The sequence below is a fragment of the Stegostoma tigrinum genome, chromosome 47 (genome assembly GCF_030684315.1).
Source record: "Stegostoma tigrinum isolate sSteTig4 chromosome 47, sSteTig4.hap1, whole genome shotgun sequence".
Taxonomy (NCBI): Eukaryota; Metazoa; Chordata; class Chondrichthyes; order Orectolobiformes; family Stegostomatidae; genus Stegostoma; species Stegostoma tigrinum.
The window spans coordinates 4652425-4670786 of record NC_081400.1 but is presented as its reverse complement, the minus strand read 5'-3'; the positions used below and the strand labels follow the sequence as shown (position 1 = coordinate 4670786).

Genomic DNA, 18362 nt, shown 5'->3' with positions numbered 1-18362 from the left:
GATGAGAGAGGTTGGCGACTCTAGCTGTCAGAGTGGAATATGATTAACGTTTTGACTGCAACAGCACAGGGATTTGTGGGTCCTTGCGCATCACTGACAGAAATGCCTCCACGTTTTACCAGTGGGGCCCTTCTGGTGTGTGGCAGTGTCCTTACCTGTGAAACAGAAGGCCCAGGTTCTCGTCCTGCCTGTGCCAGAGGGGTGTCATGCCACTTCTAAGTGCTTGGTTTAAACATTCTTCACGTCCTGTGGGTAATAGAGAAGGCAAACAGATAGCTGGCCCTTATTGCAAAGGGAATGGTGGGTTTGCTGCTCCCTTGAAGCACAGTGGTAGTGTTCCTAACTCGAACGGAAGGCCCAGGTTCAAGTTCCACCTGGTGTGTAATAACATATCTGAACAGATTGATTAGAAAACTAGTTTAACTTTATTCTAAAACGTTGGAAGGTTTTGCTGTAAGTACACAAGGGACTTGTCAGACTACAAACGGAATACTGAGTGGTTTTAGTCAGCATTCCTTTCTCTGAGCTCCAGGGACCCGGGTTCAGTTCCATCCTGGGGCAACTGTGTGAACAGTGTCTGAGTGGGTTTCCTCTAGGTGCTCCAGTTTCAGAGAGTCCCTACAGTGTGGAAACTGGCCCTTCGACCCAACAAGTGCACACTGACTGTCAAAGCATCCCACCTAGACACATCTCCCCCCCCCCCCCCCCCCCCATAACCCACCTAATCTACACAGCCCTGAACATGATGGGTAATTTAGCACAGTCAATCCACCCTAACCTACACATACTTGGACTGTGGGAGGAAACCCACACAGACAGTCACGTGAGGGTGGGTTCGAACCCGGGTCCCTGGAGCTGTGAGGCAGCAGTGCTAACCCCTGAGTCGCTGTGCTGTCTGCTGCAGTCCAAAGATGTACAGGTTAGGGTGGGTTGGCCGTGCTAAATTGTCCCGCAGTGCCCAGGGATGTGCGAGTTAGGGTGGATTGGCCGTGCTAAATTGTCCCACAGTGCCCAGGGATGTGCGGGTTAGGGTGGATTGGCCGTGCTAAATTGTCCCGTAGTGCCCAGGGATGTGCGGGTTAGGGTGGATTGGCCGTGCTAAATTGTCCCGTAGTGCCCAGGGATGTGCAGGTTAGGGTGCATTGGCCGTGCTAAATTGTCCCGTAGTGCCCAGGGATGTGCGGGTTAGGGTGGATTGGCCGTGCTAAATTGTCCCGTAGTGCCCAGGGATGTGCAGGTTAGGGTGCATTGGCCGTGCTAAATTGTCCCGTAGTGCCCAGGGATGTGCGGGTTAGGGTGCATTGGCCGTGCTAAATTGTCCCGTAGTGCCCAGGGATGTGCGGGTTAGGGTGGATTGGCCGTGCTAAATTGTCCCGCAGTGCCCAGGGATGTGCGGGTCAGGGTGGGTTGGCCGTGCTAAATTGTCCCGTAGTGCCCAGGGATGTGCAGGTTAGGGTGCATTGGCCGTGCTAAATTGTCCCGTAGTGCCCAGGGATGTGCAGGTTAGGGTGCATTGGCCGTGCTAAATTGTCCCGCAGTGCCCAGGGATGTGCAGGTTAGGGTGGATTGGCCGTGCTAAATTGTCCTGTAGTGCCCAGGGATGTGCGGGTTAGGGTGGATTGGCCGTGCTAAATTGTCCCGTTGTGTCCATGGATGTGCGGGTTAGGGTGGGTTGGCCATGCTAAATTGTCCCGTAGTGCCCAGGGATGTGCGGGTTAGGGTGGATTGGCCGTGCTAAATTGTCCCGTTGTGTCCATGGATGTGCGGGTTAGGGTGGGTTGGCCATGCTAAATTGTCCCGTAGTGCCCAGAGATGTGCGGGTTAGGGTGGATTGGCCGTGCTAAATTGTCCCGTAGTGCCCAGGGATGTGCGGGTTAGGGTGGGTTGGCTGTGCTAAATTGTCCCGTAGTGCCCAGGGATGTGCGGTTTAGGGTGGGTTGGCCGTGCTAAGTTGTCTCATAGTGCCCAGGGATGTGCGGGTTAGGGTGGATTGGCCGTGCTAAATTGTCCCGTAGTGCCCAGGGATGTGCGGGTCAGGGTGGGTTGGCCGTGCTAAATTGTCCCGTAGTGCCCAGGGATGTGCGGGTTGGGGTGGATTATGGATAGCGTAGGGAGAATGGTCTGTGTGGGATGCTTTTCAAAGTGTCGGCAAAGACTCAGTGGGCAGAATGGCCTGCTTCTGCTCTGTTGGGCTTGTGTGGTTCTGAGGAATTAGCGAGTTTGTACACCTTTCACTGTGTTCCCTGCCCTTGAATGCACATGACAGTGAAACCTAATTCTATTTTAAATGTACGGCGATCGAGGTTTGTAAAGGATTTGCCTTTTCAGCTCAGTGCGAAAGCAAGTTAATATTTTGTATATTAATATACAAAGTACCATACAGATATAAAGGTACAACATGCCAAAATAATATGTCTTTGCATGTATATACTGCTTGGTATTAAAATAATTACAAATTGCCATGCAAAAACATGTTGTTTTACTACCATGTAATATATTAATGTACAAAATACAGTTCACTTCTCAGTTGCCTCACTACACACAGACAAAGAGGGGCACAGGTTCGACTGGGACAACACAGCCACGATTGCACAAGCCAAACAGAGACACCCCAGGGAATTCCTGGAGGCCTGTAGTCCTACTGGAACTCCATCAACAAACGTGTTGAATTAGACCCTGTGTAGAAACCACTGAGAAACAGAGCCAGAAGTGACACCAACCACCCCAGCAAACCAAGGCATTTAAATAACAAGCAGGACAGAACACCAGAGGGGCCACGCTGCTGATGTTGTCTAGTTAGTGTGATGAAACATTTGCAACCAAACCCACAGGCTGGCCAAACGTGTCTGCGACCTATTTCCTCGGCTTGTTGCACAAGTATAAGAGTTGTTGTGTGGTCTTGACCACTTTTTGTTGATGTAGGGCAGTTTGTTAGGGATCGGCGCTCGCAGGAACTGGATACTCTGGAACATCTCACACGTACGCAAGGGTGTGCTCTCTTGAAGTCTAAGTCTAACCTGAACCCAGCTCCTGCAGTAATAGGTGGTATCTGAAGGGCCTGTCTGCAGTGAGACTTTGCGTTTTCCGATTACAGCCCGAAACTTGTCCGTCGAGGGGAAGCCTGAAACAGCTCTCGTCACAGAGTCGGGAGACGGGAGAGACTGGAAATACTGGCTGGACAACCAGATGCCCATCCCACACCCCACACGCCCAGAAATTTCAAAACAAATCTCATCCGAGGGAGGGTGAAGAAGAGAGTGGGAGGGACGGTCGTCAGTGGGAGGGCATGGTCACAGTTGAGACCCAGTGACTGGTTATGGGGGGGCATTTATCCAGCACCCCAGTTGATACCACCCCCCACACCCCACCTTTCTGTCATCTCTGGGCTCAGAGGGTAAATGGGAGTGGGGGCACTGTGAAGGACCATGTAGCTGAATGGCCTTCTGTTGGCTTGCACCAGAAAGAGCCCTGACCAAACCACTTCTCTGCTGCCCCGCCCCTGCTCCCAGACAACTCTCCCAAACCTTGAGAAGTAAGAGGTTGAGACCCCATTGTAACTGGGCCACGCAATCCAGAGGCAGGCTACCAGAGAGGATGTTTGAGGAGCATTGTAGTGATGGAGGGTCAGTGTTGAGGGAGTGCCATGCCGACGGAGGGTCTGCACTGCACAAGTGGGCACTGTTGGAGGGTCAGCACTGAGGGAACGGGCAGTGTTGGAGGGTCAGGGCCAAGGGAGCAGGCACTGTCGGAGGGCCAGTGCTGAGGGAGCGGGCACTGTCGGAGGGCCAGCGCCAAGGGAGCGGGCACTGTCGGAGGGCCAGCGCCAAAGGAGTGGGAACTTTTGGAGGGTCAGGGCTGAGGGAATGGGCCCTGTCAGAGGGTCAGCACTGAGGGAGTGGGAACTGTCGGAGGGTCAGGGCTGATGGAATGGGCACTGTCAGAGGTTTGGCACTGAGGGAGTGTCACGTTGTCAGCAGGTCAGCAATGATGGAGTGGGCATTGTCAGAGGGTCAGCCTGAGCTGGTGGGTACCACTGGAGGGTCAGCGCTGAGGGAGCGGGTGCCATCGCAGGGTCAGTGCTGAGGGAGGGGCTGCCATCGAAGGATCAGTGCCGAGAGAGCGCCGCACTGTGGGAGGGTCAGCGTCGAGGGAGTGGGCACTGTGGGAGGGTCAATGCTGAGGGAGCGGGCACTGTCAGAGGGTCAGTGCTGAAGGAGTGGGAACTGTAGGGACGTCAGTGCTGAGGGAGCGGGCGCTGTCAGAGGGTCAGCGGTGAAGGAGTGGGAACTGTAGGGACGTCGGTGCTGACAGAGCAGGCACTGTCAAGAGACCAGCACTGATGGAGTGCCGCACTGTCGGAAGGCCAGCACTGAGGGAGTGCTGCGCTGTCAGAGGGCCAGTGCTGAGGGAGCGGGTGCTGTCAGAGACCAGCACTGATGGAGTGCCGTACTGTCGGAGGGTCAGTGCTGAGGGAGTGGGTGCTGTTGGAGGGTCAGCACCGAGGGAGCGGGCACTGCCAGAGACCAGCACTGATGGAGTGCTGCACTGTCGAAGGGCCAGCGCCGAGGGAGCGGGCACTGTCGGAGGGGTCAGCGCCGAGGGAGCGGGCGCTGTCAGAGACCAGCACTGATGGAGTGCTGCACTGTCGGAGGGTGAGCGCCGAGGGAGCGGGCGCTGTCGGACAGGATTGCATGGCAGTCTATATGTGACCGAGAGTTGCCCCTCGACCCGTATCACGACAGCGAAAAGATCTGTCACGTAGAAGTCAGTGGGATCCTGCCGTCCCACTGCCTGGATGCCACCTCTGCCCTGTGACAACTGGCATTGCCTGGTAAGAAGCTGAGCAATCTGGATTGGCTCTTTCTAGCTCAGCCTGCCTTCCTGCAGGTGAGTCACTCAGTGAATGTTCAGACACACCCCACTGTAGCAGGAGGCGGTTTGAGCAGACTTTGCTTCTGAGAGAGAGAAAGAGGACACAGGCCCCAGATCTCTGAAACTAAACCCCAGGTAAGTTCCAGGAAAAACCGGCTGCTCTGTGCCTGAGGGTTAGCTGGGAGAGTTATAGGAACTGTTAGGAGGGAGAAGGGAGGTGTTTGCTACCTGATGAGAAGTAGTTAGCATCGGAAGGTGAGGGCTATGACGACTCTCCATCCCAGACCCAGACAGTGCAAGTTCATGAAAGCTTTTGCAGCTTTTTGTTTATTTTTCACTGAGACTCTTCCAATGCTCCTGCTGCCTTATCACCACTTCCCTGGGGCAGGAATTACCTCAGAAAGAAAAAAGTGTCCCTCTTGCTTCCAAAGGGAAACCCCCCCACTTTCCCCGAAACGGGACGGTTTCAGCGGTGGATCTCTTGTGTCAGGAAAGTTTTGTTCGCTGCTTTTGAGGCTCGCTCTCTTCGTTGTTGTAATTTCCTTTTTGTTTCGTGTTTGAGACTTGAATTCCTTTCTGGGCTCAGAGAGAGAGGAGGAGATCAGCTTGGTGTTAATGAATTTTTTTCTGGACAACGCCCACTTCTGGGAAGAAAGTGAACACTATTCTCCTACTCATTGAGAAATCTCTAATTTCAAAATACAAAACTAAGAAATTAACAAAATCCTAGTGTAATCCCTGATTCCAGATTCTAACCAGGATATTAACAAGCCCCTGATGTAATCCCTGATTCCAGATTCTAACCAGGATATTAACAAGCCCCTAGTGTAATCTCTGATTCCAGATTCTAACCAGGAGGTTAACAAGATCCTAATGTAATCCCTGATTCCAGATTCTAAGCAGGATATTAACAAGTCCCTAATGTAATCCCTGATTCCAGATTCTAACCAGGACATTAGCAAGATCCTAATGTAATCCCTGATTCCAGATTCTAAGCAGGATATTAACAAGATCCTAAAGTAATCCCTGAGCCCACATTCTAACCAGGATATTAGCAAGATCCTAATGTAATCCCTGATTCCAGATTCTGACCAGGATATTAACAAGCCCCTAGTGTAATCCCCGATTCCAGATTCTAACCAGGATATTAACAAGATCTTAGTGTAATCCCTGATTCCAGATTCTAACCAGGAGATTAACCAAGTCCGAACTGACTGAGACCAGGTACAAACCAGAGCTTTAACTAGATCTATTCTCAATGGCTACTGATCAGAGGGGTCAAACCCCACTCTGGCCAGCAAAGATTTACATTTCCCTCGATCCCGTTGCCCAGTTAGGTTACCCCAGAAGAGTGGTCAGTTTTACAACATCGGATTCCCCATAATCAAAGAGTCATTGGTAACCCAGATTATTGAGCTACTTTTGAGTTAGATTGGCATGTGACAATCGACTTTGGGACAAGTGCCCACCCCACGCTTCCCCCTACACCCCCCACCCCACTGCCTCCCCCTGCCCCTTCCACACCAAATGTCACTGAAACCGTAGGGTGTGGTCTGTGTGTCGGAGCTAAATTTATTCTCTATCTTCATTCATGGCCCTCCAGCATTTGATGCTTGTCCCTAGGACCAGAAGCAGGCCCTTCGGTCCATTGGCTCCACCCTGCTGTTCGACGAGATCGCAACTGATCCCATCTTCCTCTATTCCCACTTTCCCCGCCCTTCCCCCCGCCAACTCCCTTCCTGATTAAAAATCTCTCCATCTCAGCCTTCAATGCCCTGAATGACCCAGCCTCAACAGCCCTCCGCAGTAAAGAATTCCACAGATTTGCTCCCCTCGGAGAGACAAGAAATTCCTTCCCATCTCTGTCTTCAATCGACGACCCCCTTATTCTGAAATGAGGCCCCGCTGGTCCTAGACTCTCCCCCACACAAGGGGAAACAACTTCCCCACATCTCCCCTGTCAATTTCCCCCTGAGAATCTTATACATTTCAATGAGGTTGTCTCTCAATCCTCTAAACTCAAATGAGACAAGACTGGATTAATTTAGGGTCAGCATGGACAAGTTGGACCGAAGGGTCTGCTTCCATGCTGTACATCTTTGAGTACAGGCCCAACCTCTCCTCACAATACATCCCTTCCGCACCCAGTATTAGCTGAGTGAACCTCCTCGGGACTCTCTCCAAGGCCAGTCTATCTTTTCTTGGATACGAGGCCCCAGAACTGATCGCAGCATTCTGGTTTTGCTCTGCCTGGAGCCTCATATAGTTTTAGCAAAAAAAATCCCGACTTTTACATTGCATTCCCTTCAAAATAAAAGCCAGCTGTCCTTATTGCCTGCTGAATTAGGGATGCAGGCTTTCTATGGCTCACGGAGGAGCGTTCTGCATTCTGCAGCTTTATGCAGTCTTTCACCATTTCGATAATATTTGGCTGCTCTCTTCTTCCTGCCAAAGTGCGTAACCTCATCATTTCCAGTCCTTGAGCTGAGTGCCTCACTCAGGGGTAATTCAGAGTTAAGAGGCCGCCACCTCACCGTTGTCTGGAGTCGCCTGGACCCTGACCAAGTAGGGACGCCCAATTTCCTTAACCATTAAGGGACCCTGATGGGGTTTTGGTCAAATACATTGGCATGGTCACCTCCTGGAGTTAGAGCTGTCCCAAACTCTCACCCTTCAGCCTCCGGGACAAGGGAGGGCAGACCATTAGACTCTTCCCTGTGTTTTTCAGGCCAGCATTACCCTTTAGGGCATGACAGAGGAAAAGCAGCCCCTGCACAGGAAGATCCCATACCCCTTCCTGATCCAAGCTGGGTGAACCAGTGCAGCAAGGAGCTAGCCCCGTCGAGGCAGGTATGTTTTAGGCACAGCAAACATTCCAGACTTGCCTCAATGACTCACAGCCACCCACCCACTATTGTTCATATGTTCATCCCTCCTAATCACACAGCCAGGCCCCGTTCCTGTGCCCTCCTCCAGTCCTGATACACTCCCCATCTCTATCACCTCCTCCAGCCCCTACACCCCAACACCTACCACCATCAGTGCCCGCTCCCTCAGCACCAGCCCTCTGACAGCGCCCGCTCCCTCGGCACTGACCCTCCGACAGTGCCCGCTCCCTCAGCGTCGATCCTCTGACCATGATCCCTCCCCTCGTGCTGACCCCCGATAGTGCCTGTTCCATCAGCACCAACCCTCCAACAGTGCCCACACCCTCGGCGCTGATCCTCCGACAATGCCTGCACCCTTGGCACTGACCCTCCGGTGACCACTCCCTCGGTGCTGACCTTCCGACAGTGCAGCGCTGTTGGAATCTGAAGGGTAGGCTGGTAAAAATTCCGATGCCAGACTGCTGGATCTAACTGAGGGCTGAAGTTTGTTTGCTGAGCCGATCCTGTCACTATCTGCTAATTTATTTGCCATGGGTTAAATTATTCTACTGTTTTTGCAGGTCACAATGGTACTTGTGAATGAAATCCTCAGTCAAATTGTTCAGGTAGACCGGGTGAGTACAGCGCTTCCTTGTGAACAGACTGGGCACTACAAATGGTTAACATAAAGGTGTTTGCATGATCTCTTCCCAGGCACTTTCACAAATCAATCAAAATTTCATCCTCATGATCCGGTGCCTTCTGCCAGAAGATGGTTTTCATTGACATAGCATGACGAGAGGCTTGGGGTTCAGTGTGACGCACACCCTGGTTGCACAGCCTCCACACAAATGCGCCGCTGTGGAGATTTCCTTTTATTCTGTGTCTAACCTCATGCTGTCCCTGTCCTGGGAGTGTTTGATTGGAGCGGGGGGACAAGGTAGAGAGAGCTTTACTCTGTATCTAACCCTGTGCTGTCCCTGTCCTGGGAGTGTTTAGTTGGAGGGGGGACAATGTGGAGGGAGCTTTACTCTGTATCTAACCCTGTGCTGTCCCTGTCCTGGGAGTGTTTAATGGGTGGGGGGGACAGTGTATAGGGAGCTTTACTCTATACCTAATCCCATGCTGTCCATGTCCTGGGAGTATTTGATTGGGGTGGGGTGTTTAGTGTAGAAGGAGCTTTACTCTGCATCTTACCCCATGCTGTTCCTGTTCCTGCGTGTGTTTGATGGCCGGGGGAACAGTGTAGAGGGAGTTTTGCTCTGTATCTAACCCGGTGCTGTCCCTGTCCTGGGAGTGTTTGTTTGGGGAGGTCAGTGTAGAGGGAGCTTGACTTTGGGGAGGCAATGACCTCGTGGTATTATCATGGGACTGTTAATCCAAACACCCAGGGGACACAGCAGATGGTGGAATTTGAATTCAATAAATATCTGGAATTAAGAATCTAATGATGACCATGAATTCATTGTCAATTATCAGGAAAAGCCCATCTGGTTCACTAATGCCCTTCAGGGAAGGAAACTGCCATCCTTACCTGGTCTGGCCTACATGTGACTCCAGACCCACAGCAATGTGGTTGACTCTTAGCTGCCCTCTGGGCAATTAGGGATGGGGCAATAAATGCTGTCTGGCCAGCGACGCCCTCATCCCATGAATGAATAAAGGAGTAACCCTGTTCTGTCCCTGTCCTGGGAGCATTTGCTTAGAAATGTATTCCTGGTAATCTGTACCCTCCACCTCATCAGAATGCAATGAGGGAATTTGGCCCAAGATTGACTGAGGGAGTTTCCGAAAGTGTTTTTATAAAGTATCGACAGATGCGAGTCAGTAAGTCTCTCAGATGAGATGGCCTGAGATGTTGGAAAGAAACCGGGTAAAAGTATTCTGTGAAATGGTGGAGAAGCTTGTACTCTTCCTCCGATAATCGAGGTACAAGCCTGGAGTGTCTTTGGGCTGAGGTTGTCTTAAATCTGAAATAAGAGATGGATTAATTTTTTTGATGAACCAAATTATTGAGGGTTATGGACCAAAGGTGCCTCATCGAAATACGCAATACGGAAATAGACCCTTCAGCCCAACCCGTCCAGGCTGACCAGAATCCTCAGTATATCAAGTCCCATTTGCCAGCATATCCCTCTAAACCCTTCCTATCCGTGTCCCCATCCCGATGCCCTTTAAATGCTGTAACTGTACCAGCCTCCACCCACTTCCTCTGGCAGCTCCTTCCACACACACACCACCCTCTGTGTGAAAACGTTACCCCTCGGGTCCCTTTCCCCTCTCACCTTAAACCTATGCCCCTCTAGTTTTGGACTCCCCCCTACCCCTGGGGGAAAAGACTTTGGCTATTCACCCTATCCATGCCCCTCATGATTTTATAAAACTCTATAAGGTCACCCCCTCAGGCTCCGATGCTCCAGAGAAAACTCCCTGTAACTCAAACCCTCCAACATCCCTGTAAATCTTTTCTGACCCTTTCACAACATCCTTCCTGGAGCAGGGAGACCAGGATTAAACACAGTATTCCAAGAGTGGCCCTATCAATGTCCTGTACAGCCCCAACATGACCATCCCAACTCCGAAACTCACTGACCAATAAAGGCGAGCGTACCGAACACCTTCCTCACCGCCCTGTCTACCTGCAACTCCACTTTCAGGGAGCTACGTACCTGCCCCCCAAGGTCTCTCTGTTCAGCGACACCCCCCAGGACCTGACCATTAATCCTGCCCTGATTTGCCTTTCCAAAATGCAGTATTTATCTAGATTAAACTCCCCCTGCCACTCCTCGCCCCATTGGATCAAGGTCCCACTGAAATAAACTTTGTTCTCTACCACACGCCCAAATTCTGGTGTCACCTGCTTATTCTTATCCTGTCCTTTCTCTGACTAATAACCAAGTGATGCAATTACTCTCGTTACCATGAGTTACATAAATCTCACTTATACTACACCTTTCTGCAAATATCTCTCTCCTAAGTCTGCATTAATGCTGTGGGTCTGCTGCTACATAGCTACATCGCTTTCCATATCATTTTCAACATTGATTGTCTCTTAAATGCTATTTATCACCTTCAAATATGACTCAAGCCACATGATTCAATGAGATTAAGATAGGAAACAGGGGCTGGAGTAGGCCCCTTTCAGTCTGCTCCTCTGTACAATAGGATTTCTGATGAAGGGTCTAGGCCCGAAACGTCAGCTTTTGTGCTCCTAAGATGCTGCTTAGCCTGCTGTGTTCATCCAGCCTCACACTTTGTTATCCAACTCAGTTCCCTGTTCCCCAGTTCCTCCCACCCACCACCTTTGTCCAACTGCTTATGGCCCCAACTGCTTTCTTTGGCAGAGGATTCCACTCTCTGGGTGAAACCGTTTCCCCTCACCTCAGTCGGAAATGTCCTGATCCCACGTCCTTAGGAGCCTCGCCCTTTCCCCAGCCCCCGAGTTTGCAAAGGTCCTAATTTTCCAGCTCATCCCACTCCTGATTTGAGAGAGCCTGTCCCCTCATCACTTAGGCCTTGCCTGCATCGTAGCTCTAGCGCAGTCATATCTTATCCACCCAAGCTTGAATCTTTGCAGGCGGGGAGGCATTTTTAAGATTCCTTTCATTCTTCATAAAGGCTAAGGTCCGTTTTCACTTGAAATTACAGCTCCTGCGAGGTGCTCGCTGAACTGGTTTGGATTATCTCATTAATTCGCCCTCCCAATCACTGAGCCTGCGACATCATGCTAGAAACTATAACTCACTCCCAAGGATCTGTTATTCTGTATATAAACCACCCCAAACCCCTCGATCAGATTGCGGTCTGTAACTCCCTCCCCGGGGGGTATCTGTTATTCTGTATATAAACCCCCGAACGCCTCGATCACATTCCAGTCTGTAACTCCCTCCCGGGGTATCTGTTATTCTGTATATAAACCACCCCAAACCCCTCGATTAGATTCCAGTCTGTAACTCCCTCCCAGGGGTATCTGTTATTCTGTATATAAACCCCCGAACACCTCAATCGGATTCCGGTCTGTAACTCCCTCCCGGGGTATCTGTAATTCTGTATATAAACCCCCCCCAAACCCCCTCGATCAGATTCCAGTCTGTAACTCCCTCCCCGGGGGTATCTGTTATTCTGTATATAACCACCCCGAACGCCTCGATCAGATTCCAGTCTGTAACTCCCTCCCAGGGTGTATCTGTTATTCTGTATATAAACCCCCACCTGAACCCCCTCGATCAGATTCCAGTCTGTAACTCCCTCCCGGGGTATCTGTTATTCTGGATATAAACCGCACCCCCCCCCCCCGAACCCCCTTGATCAGATTCCAGTCCATAACTCCCTCCCCGGGGGGTTATCTGTTATTCTGTATATAAACCACCCCAAACCCCATCGATCAGATTCCAGTCTGTAACTCCCTCCCCGGGGTATCTGTTATTCTGTATATAAACCCCCCCGAACCCCCTCGATCACATTCCAGTCTGAAACTCCCTCCTGGGGTATCTGTTATTCTGTATATAAACCTCCCCGAACCCCCCTCGATCAGATTCCAGTCTGTAATTCCCTCCCGGGGTATCTGTTATTCTGTATATAAACCCCCCGAACCCCCCTCGATCAGATTCCAGTCTGTAACTCCCTCCTAGGGGGTATCTGTTATTCTGTATATAAACCCCCCGAACCCCCCTCGATCAGATTCCAGTCGGTAAATACCTCCCGGGGTATCTGTTATTCTGGATATAAACCCCCCCCCCGAACCCCCTCGATCAGATTCCAGTCTGTAACTCCCTCCCCGGGGGGGTATCTGTTATTCTCTATATAAACCCCGCCAAACCCCATCGATCAGATTCCAGTCTGTAACTCCCTCCCCGGAGTATCTGTTAGTCTGTATATAAACCCCCCCCCCCACCGAACCCCCTCGATCAGATTCCAGTCTGTAATTCCCTCCCGGGGTATCTGTTATTCTGTATATAAACCCCCCGAAACCCCCTCGATCAGATTCCAGTCTGTAACTGCCTCCCGGAGGTATCTGTTATTCTGTATATAAACCCCCCCCGAACCCCCTCGATCAGATTCCAGTCTGTAATTCCCTCCCGGGGTATCTGTTATTCTGTATATAAACCCCCCGAAACCCCCTCGATCAGATTCCAGTCTGTAACTGCCTCCCGGAGGTATCTGTTATTCTGTATATAAACCCCCCCCAAACCCCCTCGATCAGATTCCAGTCTGTAATTCCCTCCCGGGGTATCTGTTATTCTGTATATAAACCCCCCGAAACCCCCTCGATCAGATTCCAGTCTGTAACTCCCTCCCCGGGGGGTATCTGTTATTCTGTATATAAACCCCCCGAACCCCATCGGTCAGATTCCAGTCTGAAACCACTGTTAAATGTGTTTTCTGCAGCCAATGGCCTGGGGGACTCTAGCTACCTTGAAACCATACGGGAACTTTAATGTCGATGATGATGTGGATGCTTTGAAGAAAGCGATCGATGCGAGAGGTATTTATTTGTACTCCAAGACTTCACACCTCTTGCCTGTTAGTCATGGAGGGCGACAGAGAGCAGAGTTGGGTCTCACATGCTGTTGGGTTTGATGGGGCACACTGGCACCACTCAGTGGCAGCACATGGAACTGCTCCAGTGACGCTCCTCTCTGTGAGCTGCGTTTTGCCCTCAGCGCGCTGACCCTCCGACAGCGCCCGCTCCCTCAGCCCTGACCCTCCGACAGTGCGGCGCTCCCTCAGCACTGACCCCCCAACAGATCCCGCTCCCTCAGCACTGACCCCCCGACAGTGCCCACTCCCTCAGCGCTGACCCTCCGACAGCGCCCGCTCCCTCAGCGCTGACCCTCCGACAGCACCCGCTCCCTCAGCGCTGACCCTCTGACAGCGCCTGCTCCCTCAGCACTGACCCTCCGACAGCGCCCACTCCCTCAGCACTGACCCTCTGACAGCGCCCGCTCCCTCAGCACTGACCCTCCGACAGTGCCCGCTCCCTCAGCACTGACCCTCCTACAGCGCCCGCTCCCTCAGCACTGACCCTCTGACAGCGCCCGCTCCCTCAGCTCTGACCCTCCGACAGCGCCCGCTCCCTCAGCACTGACCCTCCGACAGCGCCCGCTCCCTCAGCACTGACCCTCCTACAGCGCCCGCTCCCTCAGCACTGACCCTCCGACAGCGCCCGCTCCCTCAGCTCTGACCCTCTGACAGCGCCCGCTCCCTCAGCACTGACCCCCCGACAGTGCCCACTCCCTCAGCACTGACCCTCCGACAGCGCCCGCTCCCTCAGCACTGACCCTCCTACAGCACCCGCTCCCTAAGCACTGGCCCTCCGACAGCGCCCACTCCCTCAGCACTGACCCTCCTACAGGGCCTGCTCCCTCAGCACTGACCCTCCGACAGTGCCCGCTCCCTCAACTCTGACCCTCTGACAGCGCTCGTTCCCTCAGCGCTGACCCCCCGACAGCGCCCGCTCCCTCAGCACTGACCCTCCGACAGGGCCCGCTCCCTCAGCACTGACCCTCCTACAGCACCCGCTCCCTCAGCACTGACCCTCCGACAGCGCCCGCTCCCTCAGCACTGACCCTCCTACAGTGCCCGCTCCCTCAGCACTGACCCTCCTACAGCACCCGCTCCCTAAGCACTGACCCTCCGACAGCGCCCGCTCCCTCAGCACTGACCCTCCTACAGGGCCCGCTCCCTCAGCACTGACCCTCCTACAGCACCCGCTCCCTAAGCACTGACCCTCCGACAGCGCCCGCTCCCTCAGCACTGACCCTCCTACAGGGCCCGCTCCCTCAGCACTGACCCTCCGACAGTGCCCGCTCTCTCAGCGCTGACCCTCCGACAGCGCCCGCTCCCTCAGCGCTGACCCTCCGACAGCGCCCGCTCCCTAAGCACTGGCCCTCCGACAGCGCCCACTCCCTCAGCACTGACCCTCCTACAGGGCCTGCTCCCTCAGCACTGACCCTCCGACAGTGCCCGCTCCCTCAACTCTGACCCTCTGACAGCGCTCGTTCCCTCAGCGCTGACCCCCCGACAGCGCCCGCTCCCTCAGCACTGACCCTCCGACAGGGCCCGCTCCCTCAGCACTGACCCTCCTACAGCACCCGCTCCCTCAGCACTGACCCTCCGACAGCGCCCGCTCCCTCAGCACTGACCCTCCTACAGTGCCCGCTCCCTCAGCACTGACCCTCCTACAGCGCCTGCTCCCTAAGCACTGACCCTCCGACAGCGCCCGCTCCCTCAGCACTGACCCTCCTACAGGGCCCGCTCCCTCAGCACTGACCCTCCTACAGCACCCGCTCCCTAAGCACTGACCCTCCGACAGCGCCCGCTCCCTCAGCACTGACCCTCCTACAGGGCCCGCTCCCTCAGCACTGACCCTCCGACAGTGCCCGCTCTCTCAGCGCTGACCCTCCGACAGCGCCCGCTCCCTCAGCGCTGACCCTCCGACAGCGCCCGCTCCCTCAGCACTGACCCTCCGACAGCGCCCGCTCCCTCAGCGCTGACCCTCCGACAGCGCCCGCTCCCTCAGCACTGACCCTCCGTCAGCGCCCGCTCCCTCAGCACTGACCCTCCGACAGCGCCCGCTCCCTCAGCACTGACCCTCCGACAGCGCCCGCTCCCTCAGCACTGACCGTCCGACAGCGCCCGCTCCCTCAGCACTGACCGTCCGTCAGCGCCCGCTCCCTCAGCACTGACCCTCCGACAGCGCCCGCTCCCTCAGCACTGACCGTCCGACAGCGCCCGCTCCCTCAGCACTGACCCTCCGACAGCGCCCGCTCCCTCAGCACTGACCCTCCGACAGAGCCCGCTCCCTCAGCACTGACCCTCCGACAGCGCCCGCTCCCTCAGCACTGACCCTCCGACAGCGCCCGCTCCCTCAGCACTGACCCTCCGACAGCGCCCGCTCCCTCAGCACTGACCCTCCGACAGAGCCCGCTCCCTCAGCACTGACCCTCCGACAGCGCCCGCTCCCTCAGCACTGACCCTCCGACAGCGCCCGCTCCCTCAGCACTGACCCTCCGACAGCGCTTGCTCCCTCAGCACTGACCGTCCGACAGCGCCCGCTCCCTCAGCACTGACCCTCCGACAGCGCCCGCTCCCTCAGCACTGACCCTCCGACAGCGCCCGCTCCCTCAGCGCTGACCCTCCGACAGCGCCCGCTCCCTCAGCGCTGACCCTCCGACAGCGCCCGCTCCCTCAGCACTGACCCTCCGACAGCGTCCGCTCCCTCAGCACTGACCCTCCGACAGCGCCCGCTCCCTCAGCACTGACCCTCCGACAGCGCCCGCTCCCTCAGCACTGACTGCTCGTTTCCTGTTTCTGTTCCTTGTCTGTTTAGGCAAAGATGAGGCATCCATTGTGCGAATCCTGAGCAACCGGACTTGGGAACAGCGGGATCTCATCGCCAAGTGTTTCGAGAAGAAATACAAAACAGTGAGTGACTTTATTGAAATGTTCCTACAGCAACAAAGCTCTGCACTGACCTAGCGCCTTTTGAAAGAAATTTGTCTCTGAGTCACGTGAGATGCTCTTTAGGGTCAGGCAAAGAGTTTGGATTTAAGGATTGTGGTATGGATGGAGAGTGACTGGATGTGAGTTTGCTCGCTGAGCTGGAAGGTTAGTTTTCAGACGTTTCGTCCCCATTCTAGGTAACATCATCAGTGAGCCTCCGGTGAAGCGCCGGTGTTATGTCCCGCTTTCTATTTATCTGGTTAGGTTTCCTTGGGTTGGAGATGTCATTTCCTGCATTGGTGATGTCATTTCCTGTTCTTTTTCTCAGAGGGTGGTAGATGGGCTCCAAATCAATGTGTTTGCTGATGGAGTTCCAGTTGAAATGCCAAGCCTCTAGGAATTCTCGTGCGTGTCACGGCCAACCCCAGGGTAGACTTCACAGCTGCGTGACATCAGCCAGCCCTGCTTGACAGACAGCGCCCGCTCCCTCGGCCCCGACCCTCCGACAGCGCCCGCTCCCTCGGCCCCGACCCTCCGACGGCGCCCGCTCCCTCAGTGCAAAGTGAGAGAGAGTGAGGAGGACAGTGAGTGTGAGCTGTGAAATGATGGTGTGATTGTACTGATTATGAATCGCTGCGCTGTTGTGTCCCTGCTGTGCAGAACCTGGAGGATCTGCTGAGGAAGAAGCTGTCGGGTTACCTGGAGAACACCATGCTCACTTTGTTAAAATCGCCTGCAATGCTGGATGCTCAGGAACTGAAGGATTCGATGAAGGTACCATTCCCCACCCTCACCCACCCAGTAACCACGTGGCTATGCAGGGTCTTCCCTCACCCCGCTCTGTCCCTCCGCCATCAGTGACTTCTGTCTCTCTCACCACCCCCCCCACCGCCTTTTGGCTTGTCTCAATCCCTCCTCTTGTCTGCCTCCTTCTCCCCTCTTCCTTCAGCCTCTCTATCAGACCCTCTTCGCTCCGTCTCTCTCACTCTTTCTTCCTGTCCCTGTCTGTCTCACTCCCTTTATCATTTTCTTTCTCTCTCTCTCTCTGTCTTTCTTCCTCATCTCTCTCTCTCCCTCCGCCAAATTCCCTTCACCTTCTCTTTCTCTGCCCCTGCCTCACCCCTTCTCTGTCACTTCTCCCTCCTCTTTTTCTCTTTCTCCGTCTGTCTCTCTTGTTCATCCTCTCGATCTGTGTCCCTCTCTCTGTGCCTCTCACTTTCTGTCTGTGCCCGTCTCTCTCTCTCTCTCTCTCTCTCTGTCTCTCTCGCTCTCTACTTCTGTTTGAGTGTTTTGTTTACTGTTTCTCTCTGTCCGTCTATCTCTGTCTCTGTTTGTCTCTCTGTGTGTGTCTTCCTCGCTCTCTGCTTCTGACTTTCTCTCTGTGTCTCTATCTGTCTGTCTCTCTCTCTCTCTCTCTCTGTGTTCCTCTCTCTAGCTGTCGCTCTCTCTTTCTTTCTCTGTCTCTATCTCACTCTGTCTCTGTCTTTGTCTCATTGTCTCTCTCTCTCTCTCTGAATCTCTTGCTGTCTCTCTCTCTGTCTCTGTCTCTCTCTCTCTCTCCTTCTCACTCACACTCTCTGTCTCTCTCTCTCTCTCCTTCTCACTCACACTCTCTGTCTCTCTCTGTCTGACTTCCTCTGTGTCAGTCTCTATCTCTCTCTGTTCTTGTCTCTCTCTGTCTGTCTGTCTGTCTGTCTCTCTCTGTAAACCCCTCTCTCTCTGTACTCCTCTGAATTCTTTTAGCCTATTCTCCCCTAGGTGAGGTCTAAATCCCTTGGCCTACACCACAGAGCCTCTTCCCTGAGGCGAAATGCAGCCGTTTCTTGGTGCCAGGGCCCTGAATGCCCAGCAAATAGCACAGGATGGCATTGCTGACAGCAACCTGCACCGGGGCTGGTCTCTGTGCCTGACTTTCCCTAAATATCTGTTCCGGCAGGGCTTAGGCACAGACGAGGACACGCTGATTGAGATCCTAGCCACGAGACCCAACCGGCAGATACAGGAGATCAAAACTGTCTACAAGGAAGGTTTGTCATTCGTTCTCTGAGTGCTGCCTGCTCTGAGACTCGAAGGGGGTTGGGTGGGGGCAGCACGGTGGAGTGGTTTTGCTGTGTTGTGGTGGGAGAAGGGTGTGGGGTGTTGCTACCAGGGACTCCCAAGCCCCAAAATCCAAATTTC

At 53.9% G+C, this 18362-nt stretch overlaps 1 protein-coding gene across 1 annotated transcript in view; it reads left to right on the top strand.

The window, feature by feature from the left end:
* Positions 1-4656: 4656 nt before the first annotated feature.
* LOC125449717 (annexin A2-like) overlaps positions 4657-18362 on the top strand; it is a 28228-nt gene continuing 14522 nt past the window's right edge. The window contains exons 1-6 of the mRNA XM_059643015.1: positions 4657-5007; positions 8321-8374; positions 13128-13224; positions 16072-16166; positions 16845-16958; positions 18121-18211. Of these exons, the coding sequence (XP_059498998.1) occupies positions 8327-8374; positions 13128-13224; positions 16072-16166; positions 16845-16958; positions 18121-18211 (445 nt within the window). The 5' untranslated portion in view covers positions 4657-5007; positions 8321-8326. The remainder of the gene's footprint in view (positions 5008-8320; positions 8375-13127; positions 13225-16071; positions 16167-16844; positions 16959-18120; positions 18212-18362) is intronic.